The 20,878-nt window shown below is 48.1% G+C and overlaps 3 protein-coding genes across 17 annotated transcripts in view; 2 read left to right on the forward strand and 1 right to left on the reverse strand.

The window, feature by feature from the left end:
- Cpsf3 (cleavage and polyadenylation specificity factor 3) overlaps positions 1 to 10,174 on the forward strand; it is a 28,784-nt gene extending 18,610 nt beyond the window's left edge. For 2 of the 6 annotated variants that reach the window (NM_001364372.1, NM_018813.3), the window contains exons 11-18: positions 421 to 573; positions 1,891 to 1,999; positions 3,111 to 3,209; positions 4,022 to 4,116; positions 5,315 to 5,402; positions 7,416 to 7,485; positions 8,885 to 8,981; positions 9,766 to 10,174. In NM_001364372.1, coding sequence (NP_001351301.1) covers positions 421 to 573; positions 1,891 to 1,999; positions 3,111 to 3,209; positions 4,022 to 4,116; positions 5,315 to 5,402; positions 7,416 to 7,485; positions 8,885 to 8,981; positions 9,766 to 9,867 — 813 coding nt within the window. In that variant the 3' untranslated portion in view covers positions 9,868 to 10,174. Of the gene's footprint in view, positions 1 to 420; positions 588 to 1,890; positions 2,000 to 3,110; positions 3,353 to 4,021; positions 4,117 to 5,314; positions 5,403 to 7,415; positions 7,486 to 8,884; positions 8,982 to 9,765 lie in introns of those variants that run through there. The other 4 variants (XM_017315136.2, XM_006515158.4, XR_381202.4 and 1 more) reach the window with 3 other exon arrangements.
- Positions 10,175 to 11,479: 1,305 nt separating this feature from the next.
- Positions 11,480 to 18,725, forward strand: Iah1 (isoamyl acetate-hydrolyzing esterase 1 homolog). Of its 5 annotated transcripts, none has more exons than XM_006515177.2 (6): positions 11,499 to 11,630; positions 12,494 to 12,546; positions 13,048 to 13,164; positions 14,888 to 15,049; positions 16,452 to 16,573; positions 18,407 to 18,725. In XM_006515177.2, exons 3-6 carry the CDS (start codon positions 13,107 to 13,109, stop codon positions 18,587 to 18,589), a joined length of 525 nt encoding a protein of 174 aa, XP_006515240.1. In that variant the 5' UTR covers positions 11,499 to 11,630; positions 12,494 to 12,546; positions 13,048 to 13,106; the 3' UTR covers positions 18,590 to 18,725. The 5 variants fall into 5 exon arrangements, with proteins under 5 accessions (XP_006515238.1, XP_006515241.1, XP_006515239.1 ...); NM_026347.3 differs by having other exon boundaries at positions 11,510 to 11,630; positions 13,016 to 13,164; XM_006515175.3 differs by lacking the exon at positions 12,494 to 12,546 and having other exon boundaries at positions 11,480 to 11,718.
- The window catches only part of Adam17 (a disintegrin and metallopeptidase domain 17), a 50,124-nt gene continuing 47,872 nt past the window's right edge, over positions 18,627 to 20,878 (reverse strand). For 5 of the 6 annotated variants that reach the window (NR_102380.1, NR_120376.1, NM_009615.6 and 2 more), the window contains one exon: positions 18,627 to 20,744. Coding sequence is in view for 4 of the 6 variants with exons in the window: in NM_009615.6 (NP_033745.4) it covers positions 20,394 to 20,744 (351 nt within the window). In the remaining 2 variants the exon portion in view is untranslated. The remainder of the gene's footprint in view (positions 20,745 to 20,878) is intronic. The other variant, XM_030246530.1, reaches the window with a different exon arrangement.

Genomic DNA, 20,878 nt, shown 5'->3' on the forward strand with positions numbered 1-20,878 from the left:
TGATGTGAACATGGGAGCTAGAGATGACTGAGGCTGGAGTCCAGTTACTGCTTAGAGCCGTCTCCTTACTCTTTCATAAAGTATGTGTGCCTAGGGTCCAGACAGGAGAGTATGCCACACAAGTTTAAGGGGTGAAGATTGGTTCTTAAAACCAGGAAGCTGGGTCTAATATTGTTCAAAGTGTGTCCTGTCCTTCAGAGGACATGTTTGATTCCAGCACCCACACACAGACATCTACACACACACACACACACACACACACACACACACACACACACACACACACAGACACAAAAATAGTCTTAAGCAGAAAGGAATGTTTCTTTAGTTAAAGTTCTCTATTTTATGAATTAGCTAATGTTCTTAAAAACATTTTTCACCATGGTGGAGTGTGTTTCTTTATCACATCTTACTCTGCAGATTTTAGTCCATGGGGAACAGAATGAAATGGCCAGGCTGAAAGCAGCGCTGATCCGAGAATATGAAGATAATGATGAAGTTCACATCGAGGTTCACAATCCTCGGAACACAGAGGCCGTGACCTTAAACTTCAGGGGAGAGAAGCTCGCCAAGGTACAAGGCAGCAGGTGCTGACCCTAACTGTGCACTTTTCAGGGAGATAAGTTCAGATTGTGTGGCGTGAGTGTGTGGTGTGTGTCTATCTTGCCTGCATGATTATTTATTTATACACCATGTATGTGCCTGGTGCCTAAGGAGGTCAAGAGGGCATCAGATCCCCTGGAACTGGGCTTACGGATGGTTGTGCTCCATCACTTGGGTGCTGGGAATCAAATGTGGGTCCTCTGCAAGAGCAGCAAGTAGAGTCTTACCTGTGCCATTGCTGTAGCCCCAGGAGTCTTCTGAGAGATGACTTGGTGGCACAGGTTTAGGATCCAAGTGTTGGGTGACTGAAATAGGAGGGTTGAGAGTTTGATGGCAGCCTGAGCTACAGTAGTGAAACCTGCCTCAGTAACTAGAAAGAAAAAAAAGCTGATAGACAGAAAGCCTTTCTTACAGAATCATAGGACACAAAGACCTTAGGACTTGGGGCGGGTGACCTTTGCTCCAGACAGGAGGGCTTCGGGGAGAGCTCTGCTGCTGGCAGACTGCAGTGGTCTGTTTCTTAGGACTGTAGAATTGGGCAGTCAGTCAGAAACCTATAAGTGTGTTTCTCAAACGCTGATAGTGGGGGGGGGGGTTTAAAGGGTTTTGGTTATGATTGAGGAGAGCTGCCTACTGGGGGCTAGGCGTGGCTTAGTGGCTCAGTACCTGCCTAGCCACGGCCCCAGGATGGAGCCATAGCACCACCAAAACAAAACCAAACTTTTTTTTTTTTTTCTTTTTTTTTTGGCTTTTCGAGACAGGGTTTCTCTGTATAGCCCTGGCTGTCCTGGAACTCACTCTGTAGACCAGGCTGGCCTCAAACTCAGAAATCCACCTGCCTCTGCCTCCCAAGTGCTGGGATTAAAGGCGTTCGCCACCACACCCGGCTCAAACTTTTTAAAGCATTAGCTTTATTTTGCTCTTAGTCACATCACCACATTCAGGTGCCTCTCTGGAGTAAAGCGGGCTCACCAACGTTTCAGGAGAGTGTGCTGTGCCCTGTGAGGCCTGCATGGCCGCCGTCCCCACAGCTGCTCATGCACATCTACACTAGGGCAGACAGAGCTTTGTCCCTGGGGGCTCACTGCTTGGCGTGGAGAAAATTCCATGTGAGGATTGTGGGGTCAGCTAGACATGGTGGCACCTGCGAACTGGGAGTTCAGAAGTGCTCTTCCCCATCACATAAGTGATACACTCCCCCGTGGGATGGACCCCCTCCACACCCCCAGCCTCTGTGTGATGGCAGCCTGGGCCTCTGCTTTGACACCTCTCTTCTGTTTTCACTAGGTCATGGGCTTTTTGGCAGACAAGAAACCAGAACAGGGCCAGCGGGTCTCTGGAATTCTTGTTAAAAGAAACTTTAATTACCACATACTCTCTCCCTGTGACCTCTCCAGTAAGTACACTATTTCCTCTGGAATGCGATCTGAGCTTAGCACAGAAGGAACGCCTGTCAAAAGTGCTCAGTCTAGTGGTGTGGGGAGGGTGTGTGTGTGTGTGTGTGTGGGTGTGTGTGTGTGTGTATCTGTGTGTGTCTGTCGGTGTTGTTGTGTGCTGCTTAATTAAGAGTATTTTGTGAAGGAAAGGGGTCACAGCATACTTAGAAACTTACCTGTGTGATAAGCCCCCATTCAGCCATCGTATCTTATACAAATAAATGTACATGCTGGGTTTTGTGTTTTTGGTTTTTTTTTTTAACAAACTCTTTAAAAAACATCTATTTTAAAAAGATTCTTACTGTTTTTAACTGTGGATGCACACATGCTGGTGCCTTCAGCGGCCCGAGGGGTCGACACCCAGTACAGTGCTGGGTGCTGGGAACCAAACTTGGATCCTCTGCAAGGGCAGCGTGTGCTCAGAACTGCTGACCTCTCCAGCCTCTGGGACTCACACTCCTCGGCCAGGGGCCAGGCCGGTGCCGGGCCCTGAACAGTTACTAAACCCCAGTCCTGGCCACTGATATGCCAGTCTAAAGAGGGGGCGGTGTTAGGAAGTGCTGGTCCTGGTGTGTTTCTGTCTGCAGCAACAGTGAAGGAGAGACTACCCTGGAGAGTTGGGAAGTACCTTTCAAGTCAGGAGCACTGGTGCCTGGTAGATAGTGAGGGTTATAGAGAGACCCTGGGCAGAAAGGAAGGCGGGGACAGCTGACAGACTGGCTTGGAGCTGTCCAAGGATTATGGGCATTTTGCTGTGTCCAGACTGCATTAACTGGGGTAGCGTGACGTAGACTGTCAGCTGTGGCCCACATGGGCTACATCCTGCTGAGTCTGAGTTCTGCATCCACTGCTTTTTTCTTACCTTGCTATGTGTTTCTGCAAGGTGTCTTTTGTGTGGTTCTATTGTTTCTTTCTTGGCTTTGGTTCTGAACCATTGTCTCACTTTGTAGCCACACTGGCCCCAGTTTCAGACTCCTTCTTGCCTCTGACTCCTGCGTGCTCGGATTGTGTGTTTCGCCACACCCAGTTGGTCGGTTTCCTAGAGTGTGTTTATTCCAATTGTCTTTTCAGATTACACTGACCTGGCCATGAGCACTGTGAAACAGACCCAGGCCATCCCGTACACCGGGCCCTTTTACCTGCTCTACTACCAGCTCCAGAAATTGACGGGTGTGTTGACTGAAATTTATCTAATTGTGTTTTTTATTAAGAAGTTTTTATATGTAAGAAGCAATGTTACTTCATTGTAATGATTGTCTCAGAATTCTATGTGCACACTACATTTTTATCCCTAAAAGTTAAATTTTAAAAAATATTCTCCTAAAATTTTATTTATTGTGTCCTTTGTTCCTCCAGTATCGGAACTTACTGGCTTGGAAAGGTCTCAGGGCGAGCCTAAGTCTGTGTCGCCCTTTCTCTCCCTTTTAAGTGGAAGGGTTCTGTCTTTCTCTGCCAGGGGGTGTGGGCTCCCCGAGGAGACAGGGACACCCCCGATGCTGATGTGCTTGCTGCTGCTGAGCCCCGCACAGCCCCTGGAGCAAAGCGCTGCCCTGTAAGAAGCGGGAAGGGGGAATCCTCCCTGACCCTGCATTGAGCTCAAGCAAGAGCTATGGCCATACTGAAAATCCATGAAATATGTCTGAATCCGTCACTTGAGATCTAGTGAGTCTTCAGCACCTGGACTTCCCTGTGTGATGATCAGACTCAGGGTGGAGGTGGTGAGTTGTCCCATGAGGCTCATATAAAGCTGAGGTGCTATAGAGACCGATCTCTCCGGCTGCTGACGAAGGTGTGGGTGCCTGAGATAGATGTGTGTGTAGGAGTTTATGTACTGCATCGTCTCCAGTTGCTATAAGCAGTTAACAAAAAGCATAACCATCAAATATTAACAGTTTTCTCACTCACAGGTGCTCTATTTTAACGACCTCTATAAAAACAAATGACTCTTATTTAAAGTCTGTGGATCTTCTAACTTTTTTCAGGTGATGTAGAAGAATTAGAAATTCAAGAAAAGCCTGCTCTGAAGGTGTTCAAAAGCATCACTGTGGTGCAGGAGCCGGGCATGGTGGTTCTGGAGGTGAGGCCAAGCCACCGTCTCACAGCGGGGAGGGCTTCAGTAAGCAAGTGTGGGCACAGAGCAACTTGGTTGCTGGTATTCCAGGATGCCGCTGGTTCGAAGAGGGGAGTTCACAGGCACAACCCTAAATAAAAACCGTAGGCAACTAAGACATTCTGGGAGCTGGAGAAATAGTCTTCCCTGGGGAAAGTCCCCTGATTGGTTTTCCAATACCAGTAGTTAGCTCTGAAATCATATACATGCTGAGCAGGATTTATTTATATATCCAGGGAAAAAATAATAGCAACAAAGTTAAAGAGGCCATGAATGTGAAAGAGGGTAGGTGGTGGGGGCTAATATGGGAGAGGTTGGAGGAAAGAAAGGGAAAAGAGGATGATGTCATTAGAGGATTTGCTTTTGTTTTGTTTTTTTTGGTTTTTCGAGACAGGGTTTCTCTGTGTAGTCCCGGCTGGAACTCACTCTGTAGACCAGGCTGGCCTTGAACTCAGAAGTCCGCCTGCCTCTGCCTCTCGAGTGACGGAATTAAAGGCGTGCGCCATCACACCCGGCAATTTCTTTTCTTTTTTTTTTTTAAAGCCAGGTGGTGGTGGCACATGCCTTTAATCCCAGCAGTCGGGAGGCAGAGGCAGGCGGATTTTTGAGTTCGAAGCCAGCCTGGTCTACAGAGTGAGTTACAGGACAGCCAGGTTCAACAGTAAAGAGCACTGACTGCTTTTCCAGAGGACCCACGTTCAATCCGAGCATCCACATGCCCACTCTAAACCGTAACTTCAGTTCTCCATCATCCAACACCCTCTTGTGACACATGGGGCACAGGCTGACAAAGTAGTCACACCCAAGTGGGGGGTGGGGGTGGGGTATTTCACCCTCATGTTCTACTCTCTGTGCTCCCAACAAAGAGCTTCAGACTCGGAGTTTGCATCCAGTCCCCGCAGTTATGTCCCTCCCATGTGGGACTTTGGGGTCAGTTTCCTCTTTCGTAAAACAGTTGTGGAAATTAAGTGGTAATGCATGGAAAACCTTTTGCCACAAAGATGGTGCTTAGGTTTCTTTTTGCTGATTAAGAGGAAATTAAAACAGTCTCCTTACCGAGAGTCAGTCATTGCAGGCAAAGCTCCCCTTGGCCTGGTGGCCTGATAGACAGAGCTCCCAGCAGTGTGGCTGCATCATCCCTTCCTGATTTCATCTTTTTTTGTAGTGGCTGGCGAACCCCTCTAACGACATGTATGCAGACACAGTGACCACCGTGATATTGGAAGTTCAGTCAAATCCAAAGATAAGGAAAGGTACAGACTCTCTCATACTCACCCATCCATCTCTTCTTTGAACTAGAACTCAGTGGCGCTCTAAGTAGAAGTTAAGTTCTCCTGGTGTTCTAGTGTGCGGTTTTGAGGTGTGCACACAAGAGTGCAGATCTGACTCACCATCCTTACGGTAGGAATCTGGTCACAGTCCCGCAAAGGTTACCCTGCTCCTACAACACTGTCTACAGGGATGCTAAATACTGCTCAGCTGAGCTGGCCTCTCTGTCGGGAAGATTGCAATCCTCGTGTTCAAAGGGAACTACTGAATAGAATAGGAGCCCCAAGCAGAGAGTACCTGTGCTGTGGTTGGCGGCTTGACCTGTGGCTGCACAGTGAACTACAGTGTACATCTCCAGATGTGCCACCAGGCAAGGGCTCACCCTGATGTATTCTGGGAGATGCCTCCCTCGATGGACCCCTCACATGATGTTCAATGTAGATTTGTTCCTGTCTCGGGGACATACAGTGGGCAAGAAAATGGAGCTGGTCACTTCCTAAGCCTTGCTATGTTGGCTACTCTGCCACGTGAATGAACAGGACACATCCAGATCCTCTGTTACATGAATAAACAGGCCTGCTATGTCGGAATCGTCACTTCAGCCTCTGCTGAGCATTTGGGTTGTGAGGAACAGCAATGTAAGTCTTTGCTGGTTTGGCCCATCCTTACCTTCAGCCCTGTAACCAGCGCTGCTCTCGCTCTTTGTGCTCTGTGTGGCTAATGTGTCTCAATGCTGAGAGCGCTCACTTGATGTGATTCCATCCCCAGCACTAAGAAAGCTTCGGCCAAACGTGGTACTGTACACCTGTCTTCCTAGCACTTGACAGGAAGGAGAAGGAGGAGGAGTTTAAGGCCAGCCTCAGCTACATAGTTTGGGGCCAGCCTGGACTCGACAAGAGACCCTGTCTTATAGAATCAGAAACCAAACCAGTAAAAAGCTGGGTATGGTAGCACTTTCCTGTTATCTCAGCACTTGAGAGGCAGAGGAAAGATGGTCTCTGCAAGTGTGAGGCCAACCTGGATCTTTATAGGTAGACATCGCCCCGGGAAAAGGAGTTTGTTTGTGTGGACGCTGACTTCACAGGTCCTGAGTAGGGAGGGCTAGATGGTAACTCTGTCCACCATCTGGGGCAGCAGAGACCATGAATGGTGCTTTCTCGTGTAGCTGGTATTAGCCAGGGAGGTATATATGGGTGTGCCAGGTTGACCTAACTCTAGATTAAAGGTCTTTTGACCACCAAGTTGTGTATTTTTTGGAGTTAAAAAAATAACTAATTAGCTGGGCGTGATGGCGCACGCCTTTAATCCCAGCACTTGGAAGACAGAGACAGGCGAATCTCTTGAGTTCGAGGCCAGCCTGGTCTACAGAGTGAGTTCCAGGACAGCCAGGGCTGCACAGAGAAACCCTGCCTCAAAAAAACAAAAACAAAAAACCCTAATTGTTACTAGAGAGACAGCTTTAAGTATATATATTTACTTCTGTGTATGTGTACAAGCGCAGCTGTAGAGAGCACAGTGGTTAGATCCGCTGGAGCTGGAGTTGGAGGTAGTTGTGAGCAGCCCCATGTGGGTGCTGAGAGCCGAACTCTGCAAGAGCAAAAAGTCATCTTAGCCACCGAGCTATCTATCTCTCCAGCCCCTGAAGCATTGATTTTTATTAAAACATTCATCAGCAGATGATATATCAGAGGATGTTAAATGAACATAACATTTAGATTCGAAAGAGATCTTTGGGCTCAAGTATGTGCTCTGAAATTGTTGAACCTGTAACTTTGCTCACCTCTCCTCAGAATGGAAGTTGAGAAATATAAGAAGCAAAAGTGGACTGTAAGGTCAGAGGACATGAAATAACACAGTGCACATGAATGTGTCGTAGTGGGCAAGGTAGCTTATCACATGCTTTTCCTGGGAAGTTGCTTCCCGCCTCTGGAACTGCTCTGGTAACCTGTGTAGTGACTGTCAATGGGAATGTGGAGGCTGACCTGTCTGTCTTCCAGGTGCAGTACAGAAGGTCTCTAAGAAGCTAGAGATGCACGTTTACAGCAAGAGGCTGGAGGTCATGCTCCAGTAAGTAAGGAGCCGGGGGTGGGGGGAGCGGCTGTGTGAGCGGAGGGTTGGACTCACAGTGTGTCCCTGTGCTGCCCCCCCCCCATACCAAGTCATGTCCAAGTTCACACTGTATTAGTGCCAAGTGCCAGTGCCCTGCCTAACCAGCCTCAGGGATGCTTAGGAAGCTAGCAGAGTTATCCACTGGGTGCTGATGTCTCAGCTCAGTGTCACTGTGCCTTTAAGAACTATTTTAAATGTTTGCTTGGGTGTGAATTACTTGGTAAAGCAGGTGTTCTAGACTCCTATGTTTGTGGTGCCAAGTGCCTTTCTGTAGAAGTTCTTTAAGCCTCATTTAGGAAGCTTTTCCAAGCAGTCTTAGGAAAGCTCTTAATAGCAGATGGCTAACTTAGTTTTTGCACCTAACAGTGCTGATCTCTCATTTGCTTGTTTTATGAATGAATAACTTAATTTTTCATTATGGACAATTGCATGCAAAAGACAGAGGGAAGAAAGATACATTTTGCCATATGGTTTCAGAGGGCTCTGCCATAGCCAGGTAGCCTTGGCTTTGGCCTGACATGAAGAATAGCGTCATGGTGGTGGGACTGTGTCGTAGAGGAGGAAACTCACGTATGTATTCTGTGCTTCAGAGTCACAAGCTATTCCCTTCAAGTCCTAGGCTGGACCCATCAGCCATGCTCTCAGTGACCAGCTTCTTCACCTAGGCTAGCATCCTGCTTGCCAGTGCAGTAGCAGCAATGCCAGCGTGTTGTAAGTCTGTCAGATTAGGGATCAGTGCGTTAAGTCAGAGCCCATCAGCTGGTCACCAAGCCCATAACATTGAGCCTCTGGGGGATGGTGCAGGTTCAAACCCTGACAAGGCTGCTTCTGCCTTCAGATCGAAATTAACCTAATTAGACATCTTAGTGTTCAGAAGGGTTTTTTTGTTACTTACATTTTTCTAAAATTTCATACTGAAATTTAAATAAATTTTAATAATGGCTTTTTGTTGGTTTTCTGTTTTGTTTCATGTTTTAAGAGATTATTTCACTGTATTGCCCTAGTTAGTCCCAAACTGGAGGGTCACAGTGCAAGCATATTGTAGCTGCATAGAAACTGGTGGCCATTCTAGGCAATGTAGTAAGACCCTATCTCAGAATAGGCTGTGGGGTGTGCCATGTCTCTGCCTAATGTGTGTGAGGCCCCAAGCTTAATCCTCAGTATTAAATTAAAAACAAAAGCAAAACCAGTACAGCACTCTCGTGGGTCGAGCTGTTTTAGTAGTTGTTGTAAGTTGATGTCTCCTGGGCAGCTAAAAGCATCCTAACTTGGACGAGTTAGAGAAGGACTTGGACCTCCTCCCCAAACAGGTGAATTTGGACTTTCCCAGTAATGCCGAATTTCTGTTCACTTAAAGGGACATATTTGGAGAAGACTGTGTCAGTGTGAAAGATGACTCCGTCCTCAGTGTCACAGTGGACGGGAAAACAGCAAATATTAATCTGGAGACTCGGGTACGTAGCTATCCAAGTGTGTCAAGACTTTTGAGGAGTAGGGTGACAATAGGAATAAGACTGCAGCCCTGGCAGTTAGATGGAGCAGTTTGGTGGCTCAGATGGTGAGTGCCTTAGTGGAACGAAGCCTTGGGTCTTACAAGATAGGTTCTTATCCTGTAGTCCAGGCTGGCCTTAGCCTCACCATTGCTGGAGTATCCGGCAGGCATCACTACACCAGCTTTAAAACAGTAACACTATAGTCCAGGCTGGGCTGGAACTGTGCTCTGTAGCTGGGCTGTACCACATGAGCTGCTCTAAGCTCGGTGGGTAATGTAATGCATGTCTGTAAGCCACTGCTCAGGGAGCTGAGGCAGACGATCCCCAGCTCCAGCCTAGCCTGGGCTACAACAAGAGTGGAGTACCGTGTGTACAGTGAGACTAACAGTTTAAATCAGCAGCCGCAAGGCAGTGGCTGTTGGATGGTTAAAGTCAAATTCACACCCAGCGGTGAACAATTCACCAAGTTCATTGCTGGCTCAGTAATTCGTATTACACGGGCTCAGTTGCATGGCCATCAAGAAATGAACAGAGATGGGGGCTTTCTTTGGTCCAAAGCTCTAGGCATCCCCCACCCCCACCCCACCCCACCCTTGGCTCTCCAGTCACTGTGTTGACAGAGATACTGCAGGTGACAGGAGGGTGAGTCTGTGGCTCATATCCTGGCAATCTGCCTCCAGGGCTTAGAGTGCTCATTTTCATGCAGGGGATAATTCTAGGCTGAAGTTGGCGCTTTTATTTTCAGGCTGTAGAATGTGAAGAAGGAAGTGAAGATGATGAATCCCTCCGAGAAATGGTGGAACTGGCCGCCCAGAGACTGTACGAGGCTCTGACGCCGGTGCACTGACAGCCTTGCCTCCCAGACTCCCAGACTTTTTTACACTCAGCCAAGAGTTAACTTCTGTTCTTCAAATAAAATAACCTTAGTTTCTCCGGGGGTGCCTGTTTACTTTTGCATCAGATGGCTTGACTACTGCAGGACCACCAACTGATGTGTCCTTTATTCTCCAACTAATCCTCAAGGGAGCCACTTCTGCCTGAGCACCACACTGAGTCTGCCTCCAGGCACTTTCCGCAGTGTATGCTGAAATCTTCAGCTCTCCGTCTGTCTTCCTCTGGTCTGTACTGGCAAATCTGAGTTTTGAGTTGAATGCAAATGTTGTGCCACAGCTTTGAAACCCCTGTTCTCCACACCCTTACCCAATTCCTTGGCTTATGATTCTAAAACCACCACTTTTAGGACTCATCTGTTATGGGATCTACATGTTCAATTCAGAGATGGGGTTTTATGCCTCAGATGTAGTGTGAGTTAGTTCATTAGTCTGGTTTTCTAAAGGACATAAAATTCAGACCAAGGAGAAAGTGGGTGGAGCTCAGTGATGTTTCTCTGATGTTAAAATTAGTCAGTTCAAGCCAGATTCAAGTACATAAAAAACGCAGGTTTGTTGGGCCATCAAGTTCACTGGTCCCAGGGCTGTCAAGATGGCTCAGCGGGTAAGACCACTGACTGCTCTTCTGAAGGTCTGAGTTCAAATCCCAGCAACCACATGGTGGCTCACAACCACCCGTTATGAGATCTGCTGTCTGAAGATGGCTACAGTGTACTTACATATAGTAATAAATAAGTCTTGGGGCTGGACCAGAGCAAGCAGAGGTCCTAAATTCAATTCCCAACAATCACAACCATCTGAACAGCGTACTCATATACATAAACAAATCTTAAAAAAAAAAGTTCATTGACTACTACAGAAGAGTCCAGCCCCTGTGCTGGACAGTCCAGGGTTGGGGGCAGGGTACCAGGTAGGGGCTGAGCAGCGATGCTGAAAGAACCTGGAGGCCAGGTTTGCTATCTATGTAAAATAGCAACACTTCAGTTCCTTGCTGGGATTGTCACCCTTCTCAAGGGAGTGCTTCTCCTTCAGAGCACACTATCAAGGCAAAGAACTTCGCCCATGTAGCCTGTCTTGTCTACCTACCCTCTTGGGTGTGTAAACGCTCCGGTGCTTTGCTAACAGTGTAAATCTGACTTCCTTAAAATGAAATTTCTATAAAACAGCCAAATTCCCATGTTTTTGGCCTATACCAAAAGCCTAGGGCCCCCATAACATACAAAAATTTATTACATAAAACTAGAAATTTCCTTTTAATAGCTGGGGCATGTGATACCGTGAAGTCAGGCGGTCTACAGTGAGGGTCCCTAGACACCTCTATCTTTTACTGTGCCCATCAAGTCCAGTACTGGAAGAGGAAATCCTCCACTTGGGCATGGCCAAAAATGGACGAGTGCTCCTGCTAAAAACGAGATTTCCAAGCACCACAGCTATCCCCAGTCTCGGAGAGGCGGGGTTGGGGTGAACCGGTGGCAGGACTCACCCGGCCGGGGACACTCGCTTCAGGAGACCTGAGTGCAAAGAGGTTTGATCTGGGGCTCACCCCGCCCACGGCTAGCCCCGCCCGCAGCTAGCTCCGCCCACGGCGCGAGGCTCCTCCACATCCGGCGCAGCCCTGCGGGGTTTTGGGCTTTCTACCATGTCGCTGTGCGAGCGAGCTGCTAGCGGGAGCGCTCTGCTCTGGCCTCGCGTGTTGCTCTTCGGGGACTCCATCACGCAGGTACCCGCCGCACCCTCGGCTGCATCCGCGTGCGTGTCGGAGCAGTCCAGGCGCGGTTCTCCCCCACCCCACCGTGCTCCGCGAGCCGGTACGGATCCCGAGCTGCCCGACTCCCCCGGACTCTGGATGGCCCGGTGCGCGTCGGGGTGCACGGGAGCTTAAAGGGTCCGCCTTCGCTTGGTTGCAACCTCCTGCGGGTTCTTCACCGAAGCTACTTTGAACTTTGAACCGACTAGTTCACTCCTCTCTTCCTCAAGCGGCTTAGGTCCAGTACCAAGTGGTTTTTGAAAACAATGCTTTCAACAGCATGAAAAAGTAACCCTATCTGAAAACATATAGTTCCCGATTGAGGAAATTCTTCAAGATGCCTTCCTTCAGGGAGATTAAAAAACAAAACAAAACAAAAAAAGACGCTTCTCCACAATTTACTCGTACGCGGGCTTGGCTTTCCCTAGTAATTGGCAACATTGTTTTTAGATATTGGGCATTAAGTTTTTGTGAGTGGGCGAGATGGCGCAATACTGCTGGAGGATTGCCATGACTGTCAGGGAAATCAATAGAGCATAGGCTTCCTTAGTTTTCAGCTGTGGAGAAATGGGATAACATTATGTCAGCTGACTCAACATAGTTGAGCTTTCTGCTGTTCAGATAACGAATGTCTCTAATGTTAGGTCACAGTAAAACCCTCTCATGTCCAGAGAGTTTCCAAGTGAAGCCACAGTAATTCTCAAAATACCTTCCCAAGCAAGGAAGGCAAGAAAGAAGCCTGGGAGTGTCTAAACGGAGTCTGCATCTAACAGGCCTGGCCCACCACCATGCCATAGTGTATAGCTGTGTGGGTAGTAACAGACTTCTTTCTTCAGTTTTCTTTCCAGCAGGGTGGATGGGGCTCGTTGCTGGCTGACAGACTAGTCAGGTAAGAACAGTTCCTAGATTGTACTTGGCTACTTTCTGGTGGGAAGCATAGTCAGAGTGAATGGTGGAGGCTTTTATCTGCTAGCTTTCCCCTCCTGGATACATGTTAAAGGAAAGGAATTCAGGTTCAACAAAATCGAGTTTCTACCACATGGGAACCAGCAGCACTTGTATTGGCTGCTCTGCCTTCCTGGAACCTTTCAAACCAGCCTGTTAGTGGGTTCCTAACGTTCTGTACCCGTTTGGTTAACGTCTATCGGAAAGTCCATTTTAGATGTACCTTGAGTCACCACTAAAATGTATAGAATTAGACCCTTGTATGGAATTCATATCTCATTGAGGGACATGAGGAGTCTGGGCAGGGTGAGCGTTCCCATAAGGTTCACAGAACACGGGTTAATTATGGACAGCTCCCAGGACTAGGTTATGCTCTTAGCTCATAACCCATCTTTTTAACCAATTTCTTTCAGAAAGTGTGATGTTCTGAATCGTGGATTTTCAGGTTATAACACCAGATGGGCCAAGATTATCCTCCCAAGACTTATCAGGAAAGGGCCTGGGATGGAAAACCCAGTGGCCGTTACAATCTTCTTTGGTGCCAATGACTCTTCACTCAAAGGTAAGGACATCCCTAGATCACCTTTGGTTTGCCTGGACTCAAACAAATACATGTTTATATTACTCTCCCACCAGACTGCTTCTGTATCTCCCAGTAGAAAGCTTTCCCGGGAACTGAGTGTTCCTGGGGCTCGCTCGCCTGTGTGGGTTTCTTTGGGCTTTGATGTGGTCAGATTTGGCTCAGGTACTCTAGGGCTCATTTCCCATATGACCGCCTCCTTGAACTCACCTGAAAGTACTTTTCATTGTCTGTTCCTGCCCTCTAAGTCCTCAGCTGATACAGTTGGCAGCAGAAGGCTTGCTTCTGGGGCATGCGCCCCCTGGTGACAGAGGAGTGTCCTCTTTGTTAGGTTTTTGGTTTTTTGGGGAGGACTAGGCTCATGTACCCTCTAGTGACAAAGAAGGGTCCTTTTTTGTTAGTTTTTTTGTTTGTTTGATTTTTTGAGACATGATCTCCTGTAGCCCAGGCTGGCCTCAAACTCACTAAGTAGCTAAGGCTAGTTGATCTTTCTGCCTCTACCTCTCAAGTGATGGGAGATCACGTGATTATGGAGAAAGACTGGCCAGGATGGTTCATGGGTAACTTTGCTTTTTACTCTCTGTGTTTCGCACGGAGTCTGCGGAGAGCCTAGTGCTTGTGTGCCAGCCTGACTGGCAGCAAGCCTGATGAGCGACTTTACACACTTGACTGGTTTTCACGGCTAGTTTAAGAGGCAGACCTGCCATTACCTCAGCTCCCAGTGAGCACACTGTGAGCTTCAGAGGGTTAAAGCCAGTGTCAGTGAAGGTAGGGCAGTCTTACATCATAGCCTACACATCAGCCTTACGGATGATGGGGAACCTAGAGAAAAGACCTGGACACTGAAAATCTCCTAGCCAGCCTCCGAGGCCTGAGCTGTGAGCCATGCAAGTAAATGGGTTGAAGAGGAAGGAGTCTTTTCTTTGTGTCTCGGAACTCAACAGTTCCTCTGTGACACTGAAAATTTGCAAAAATATATTCCTGCCTGGGTGTGGTGGCACATACTTGTGGTCTTAGCCTGGGGAGGCTGAGACAGAAGAATCACTGCATGGTCTGGGCCAGCCTGTCTTCAAAACACAAAGGCCGGGCTGGAGAGATGGCCCAAAGGGTAAGAGCACAGACCGCTCTTCTGAAGGTCCTGAGTTCAAATTTCAGCAACCACATGGTGGCTCACAACCATCCGTGATGAGACCTGACTCCCTCTTCTGGTGTGTCTGAAGACAGCTACAATGTACTATGTATAATAAATAAAGAAATCTTTGGGCAGAGAGAACAGGGAAGGGGTGAGAGGGAGGGGAAGAGGAAGGGAGAGAGAGAGAGAGAGAGAGAGAGAGAGAACACAGAGGCCTAGGAATATCATAGGGCTATCACACAGTGGGTCGAGTGCTTGCCTGTCCAGTTCACTTCCCTTCCCAGTCTGACATAAAACTAAGGCTAAGTGTGGGTGTGTAGGCTTTTAATCCCAGCACTTGGGAGGCCAGGGCAAGGGCAAGAAGATCTCTGAGTTCTAGGCCAGCCTGGTCTACATAGCAAGTTCCAAGCTCTCTGGACTATAGTAAGACCCTGTCTTGGCTATATAGTGAATTTAGAACCTGCCTGGGCTATGAGCGACTGTCTCAAAAAGGAAAAAAATAAACAAAAGTATACTCATCATGTTTGCCATTGTTTCTATAAACCATGAGACTGAGCTGCATGTCTTGAACAGATGAGAACCCCAAGCAGCACGTCCCCTTGGATGAGTACAGCGCAAACCTGAGGGACATGGTGCAGTACCTGAGGTCTGTGGACGTCCCCAGGGAGCGGGTCATCCTTATCACGCCACCCCCGCTCTGCGAAGCCGCCTGGGAGAAGGAGTGCGTCCTGAAGGGTGAGGAGCAGGCCTCAGCCTGTCAGAGCTGAGGGTGGGCATCGATCACAGCTGAGGTGTGGGCGCTGAGGGCCTCCACTCGATGGAGGGACCTGTCCCATTTTCAGTCAAGTGAGAATCGAGTCTTTCTCTAGAGCAGTGCTTCTCAACCTTCCTAATGCTGCAACGCTTTCACACAATGTTGTGCTGACCTCCAACCATAAAAGTATTTCATTGCTACTTCAGAGCTGCAATTTTGCTACTCTTATGAATCGCAGTGTGAACATTTTTGGAGAAGAAGTTTGCCAAAGGGGCTGTTTGAGTGGGGTTGCCCACCGGTTGAGAACTGCTAGACTATTTTTGGCATAAATGGGGGGGGGGTGTCCTGGTTGTATGTAAGTCAGGAGGGCATTGATGACCCAGAACCCACTGTCTGTAGTTGCCAGATGCCAAGATACACACAGCCCACCGGCAGCCACACAGGTGCTCACACCAAGTCCCCATCTGCAGCATTCTCCCCTGGCACAGGGAAGGCACCTGCAGCATAGAGCTCTGCAGATGGCCGCCCCTTCAGCTGCCAGGAGCCCCTCCTGTCTTGTCTCCTTTGGCAGTTGGCAAAGTGTGATGGTAAAATCCCTCCACTTTGTCCCTTCAGCACGACAGCTCTCATGCTTACACACTTGACTGGAAAGGTGTACTGTGGACTTTGTCCAAGCTGCTTGAAACTGGAGGACAGGCTTGACTGGGACACACTAATGGCTTTTCAGCACAGGTCCGCTGTCAAAACTGGGGAAGAGTTTTCTTTTCCTCACACAGCTGGTCAGCCTGGCTCCTGCCATACCCCAGATCCCTTCCCTAGCCTCTCAGGAAGATGTGTGATTCTCCCCCAGCCGGGCTTCCCCCACCAACTGGATATTCTGCTGGGAGGTAGGCAGGCATGCAATGAATCTGTCCATTTTGTCCTGGAATCTGCATTAATGGACAGGCATGGCTGTCACATAGACTAGGAAAGCCTCAGAATGGCTGAGCATGTTCACAGGCACAGCCGAGTAGTAGTGCCTAGTGACTACAGTGGCTGTTGGCTGCATGTTGACACTGGAGGTCTCAGTAGCAGTGTGTCTCTCTCTCTCATGATCTTGACATTTCTTTCTAGCCATGCCCTTCCTTGCCCTTTACCTACCTCACTGGGGTCTATGCTCTAGCTGCTTAGCCTCAGTACCCTGACCAGGCCTGGTGCCTTAGGAGCCTCTGGCTGCTCCTTGGCTGTTCCTCCCCACGGTGCACTCCTGCCATTGTTGCATTGTTGTGCCATTGTTGCAGCCCCTATGCTGGCATCAGTGGCATCAGACGCTGTCCAGTCCATGTGGCCTTCAAAAGGACCAGCACTAAGTTTGCCAGTGACCTCTGGAGTTTTCGCCAACAGGTTGCAAATTAAACCGCCTGAACTCAGTTGTTGGTGAATATGCAAATGCGTGTTTACAAGTAGCCCGAGACTGTGGGACTGATGTCCTTGACCTGTGGACCCTGATGCAGAAGGACAGCCAGGTACCAAGGTTTTCTCGGCCCTCTCAGGGTTATTGGGAGCACACGGGTAAACAAGATGTGTGCAGCTTTCCTAGAAGAGCTCTCTAGACGGGCATGGTGATGCACATCTGTAATCCCAGTGAGGTGAGGGTAGAAGGATCAGGAGTTCAAGGCTAGCCCTAGCTGCACAGCATGTTTGCATCCAGTCTGCCATATAAAACTGTGTCTCAAAAGACGTGAATGTCAGTCATGCTTTTCACCAGGAGAAAGGCCTGGAGGAGCCGCAGCAGCCAGTACAGCCAGAACCTTAGCTAAGGGTTACCTAGAGTACCATAAATGCCTTAAGTTCAGATATATAAAAGCAGGACACAGTTCATGGAAAACTGTGATATATATTCACTAACAAATCTACTGCTAGAGGGGTCATTCTAGCTGAATTATTGTGTCTTAAAGCCTGAAAACATATGTATGTATGTATGTGTATATGTATGTAGACACATTTTAGTGCATATATATGTGTGTATATACATACATATACATTCATTAATATACATATACACACACATACGGGAAAAGCTAGTTGTCATATGAAGGGCAGCTGGCCAGCCATGTACACATGCACTATGTAGTTTTTCACAGCATTATCCACACTAGGCCCAAAGCTAGAAGTCACCAATCTTTCTGTAGGTGACCGGGTAACTCAGAGTCCTGAGCAGTGACAACACCTAATCTGAGGTCCACAACACAGATAATGCTGATAGAAAGGGGGGGCTCTCGAGTCATGTACAACATCTCAGACAGGGCTGTAGCGACAGGGTGAGGGCAATGCTGCAATTGTTCCTGGTCTGCAGCAATGAGAGGCAGTCAGCAGACACATTCTCTCTTCATCCCCACCTGTCTCACATATCCCAGGCTGGCCTGGAACTTGCTGTGTAGTTGGGATAGCCTTGGATTCCTGCAGGTGGAGTGCTGCGGTTACAGGTGTGCACTGCCACACTCTTTATAGGTGCTGGGGACTGAGTGTGTGCTAAGCAAACCCTGCTGACTGGGCCCTGACCCCAGGCCTACTTTTTACTCCATAGTTAAACGCATGCTCTGTGGGAACAACTGAAAGGTATTTACTTGTGACGCTGAGACCTGGGGAGGGAGCTGAGGGAGCGGTGGTATCTGAAGTACTCAGGGAAAGGAGGGCCCACTCTGCCCCAGTTCACAGCTGCTTGGTTCTGCCATGTACTCAACCCACAGTCACTAACCCAGAGGCTAACTGTCCCTCCCCTAGTGCGTAATCCATCCCCTCCTCCATGGACCAGGAAGGGCCTGTTTGTTTTGAGACAGGGTTTCTCTGTGTAGCCCTGGCCATTCTGGAACTCACTTTGTAGCCACTGTAAGTGTAATTCTCAGCCTGGGAACAGTGTCACAGGGACTAGGCAAGTGAAGATTCCTCCTAGTCAGAATGGGCCTCCGAGTAAATCCTGGATTTAGATAGAGGGGTGATGGAGACTGGCCTCAGCCCAGCCTTCCTATTCAAGTCCAAGTTGCTATCTCCGCATGCTTGTCCAGGCACTGAGATGACGTCACAGGCAGTCATTCAGCCCCCTGATTTCATGCCACGGCTCAGGAGACCCAGAGTGACATCCCGGCTCAGACACATGAAGAGCCGTGACTCTGCAAGCTCAGGTCTGTTAGACACAGGACGACAGGGCAGCAAGGGTCTTGTACCCCAAGCACCTGTGCAGAAGCACACTAAGGTCTCTTGTGGTCCCGGTCTGGTGCACAAAACACAAGGGCTGCCGAGTTCTCTCAGCCACCCTGAGGAGAGGGCGCAGAACACTAACATTACTCCTCTCCCTACAGGACTTCTCATCCTATTTATCGGATGGCCTGCATTTATCACCAATGGGAAATGAGTTTCTGTTCTTAAACCTCTGTCCACTGCTGGACAAGAAGGTCTCATCTCTGCCGTGGCTGCTTCCTTACTGGAAGGATGTGGAGGAAGCAAAGCCCGAGCTGAGTCTGCTGGGAGATGGAGACTATTAGCTTGGGAGATGTTCCCAAAAATTAATGGCTCGTATCATTCATGTTGGTAGCCACAAACATTCTGTGAACATGTGCGTAGCTTTATTAGTAATTCACAGACATCAAGAGATTGATTAAATGTCTTTTCCAAGCTTAACTTCTGTTCATGATTATTGATCAAAAAACCTACTAACTTATTTTTCAGGGAAATGTTATATACGCAATCCACTGCTTTGATATTCAGTATTTATTGACTGAGGCAGGTATCATCAATGCCACAGCTATAGAATATGCCCTGAGCATCTTATTAATTCTGTACATGCCAAAGAAAAAAAAAGTAATACAATTAAGACAATTTTGGTTTAAAAAGTCACAATTTTATAAAAATGGTTTTCTTATATTCTGCCAACTGTTTCATTCATACATATACCCACACACCCCACTCTCCCTATAGCAAATCATCAAAGTGTAATTAAAATACAAGACTATCATGACTAGTAAAAAGAGCAAATACCACAAGGTATATATTCAAGTATTAGTGTAACAGGCGTCCTCAGGAGAGACAAGGCACAGGCTTGGTTAACTGTCCTCAGAGTTTACAAATTATCTTGGTTAAAATGTGTTGGCTTGTGAGCACACTGCAATTCTTAGAAGAAAAGAGCATTTATAACTAGAATTTATAGAAATCAGAATTCAGGCTAATGGCATTTATTCCTCACACAGTAAGTACAGAACATCTTGAAGCACCAGAGCCAGAGGTCACGTGGGTGTCTACTTGCCGAGACTGAAGGTCAGTTCTTCTAGGGCTGGGCCCCGATGGCAGCACCACTCTCCCACTCCCACCCCCTCTTCCTAGCCAGCCAGCACATCCCGGCCTGTCCAGAAGTGGTTCTGGGAAGAGTGTCTATTCACCACTCAGTCCATACTGTGAGGCACTATAGGTTTTGTGGTTATTGCCACATTTTACAGCACTTGGCTTTGTTTTGCCTGCACCAATGTATGCCTCGTGTCCTAGAGTTCAGAAGATGTCATCTCCTCTGGGATTGGAGTTACAGAGTTGAGAGCCACCATGTGGGTGCTGAGAATGAGACCAACTGCTCTTAACTGTGGGGCCAACTCTCCAGCCCAATATTGATTTTTTTTTTTAAGGCAAACAGTTTAAAGACGACACATTTGTAAAATGGAAAAACTGCCCAGTGAATCTGGGGCTGAACAGTTAATAGGCCATCTCGAAGTTCATGTGGCTGTTTCTATAAACTGTTCCTCTTGGAAAGGACTGCTCTTAATGTAGATGGCCCTAAGTGTAGGCAGGTCTCTCCATCTACAAAGAATTCAGTGCCAAGACAGGCCGCATTTGGAGACAACATACAAGCAGGTTTCTCTTGCTCCTCTTTTAGTTGAGGGTCAAAAAAAAAAAAACAAAAACAAAAACAAAACAAACAAACAAGTATGTCTGTGTTCCAGTTATCCTCACTGTTAAGTGCTTCACTGTAGTCAGAGGGTACAGAAAAACAGACTGAAGACTTAACAGCACTGTCACCAGGAACGGGGTCCAGCCTTACTTTCTGCTTCTGCACCACAGGTCAAAGGAGATTTTAGATTATAAAAGAAAAACCCAAAACCTGAAAGCCTTACATAAGCCAGATTTACCTCACCTCTTCAAAGGGCCTACATACATAGGATGTCATGTGAAGGTCATAGCACATGACCAGCATCTGCTAAGTTGCTTCCCCGTTTCTCAGATCATTATAATCTATGTTTTGATTCAGGTCAGCTCTATGGAACATCTGCAGGTATATGTCCTAGAGCAGGCCAAGGTTCCCCACTAGCACTCTGTCTCTTTGCTGTCAACTCGGCTCTGACGCTGCAGCTTGAATGAGGCCGCCTTTTCGCTCCTGGTGACTGGGTGGTCTGTGAGATCCTCAAAGGACTTGGCAGCTGTGCTGCTGTTGGGGAAGGGGTCCTTCTCAAAACCGTCATCATCTGCATGTGAGTCTGTGCTGGGGTCTTCCTGGATGGTGTCCATCCTCTGGTGGTCCAGTTTTGGAGCTGCAGGTACTGGCGGCATCATGGCAGCTGGCTGCAGGGCCTGCAGACGACCTGGAGTCTGGGGTGCAGGAAAGGGCTTGATGATGCGAACAGATGCTGAGTCCATGCTGCTCAGCATCTCAATGTTCTGGGAAGGATGAGGGGAAATGAATCAGGTCATTACACTGTACAGTAACCCTGGGCTATGCTCATGCTAAACCTGGTGCTGGCTGCCACCTGAGCAGGAGCTCTGGAGTGAGATGCTGACAACTTGTGCCTATT

The sequence above is a fragment of the Mus musculus genome, chromosome 12 (assembly GCF_000001635.26).
Source record: "Mus musculus strain C57BL/6J chromosome 12, GRCm38.p6 C57BL/6J".
Classification (NCBI taxonomy): domain Eukaryota; kingdom Metazoa; phylum Chordata; class Mammalia; order Rodentia; family Muridae; genus Mus; species Mus musculus.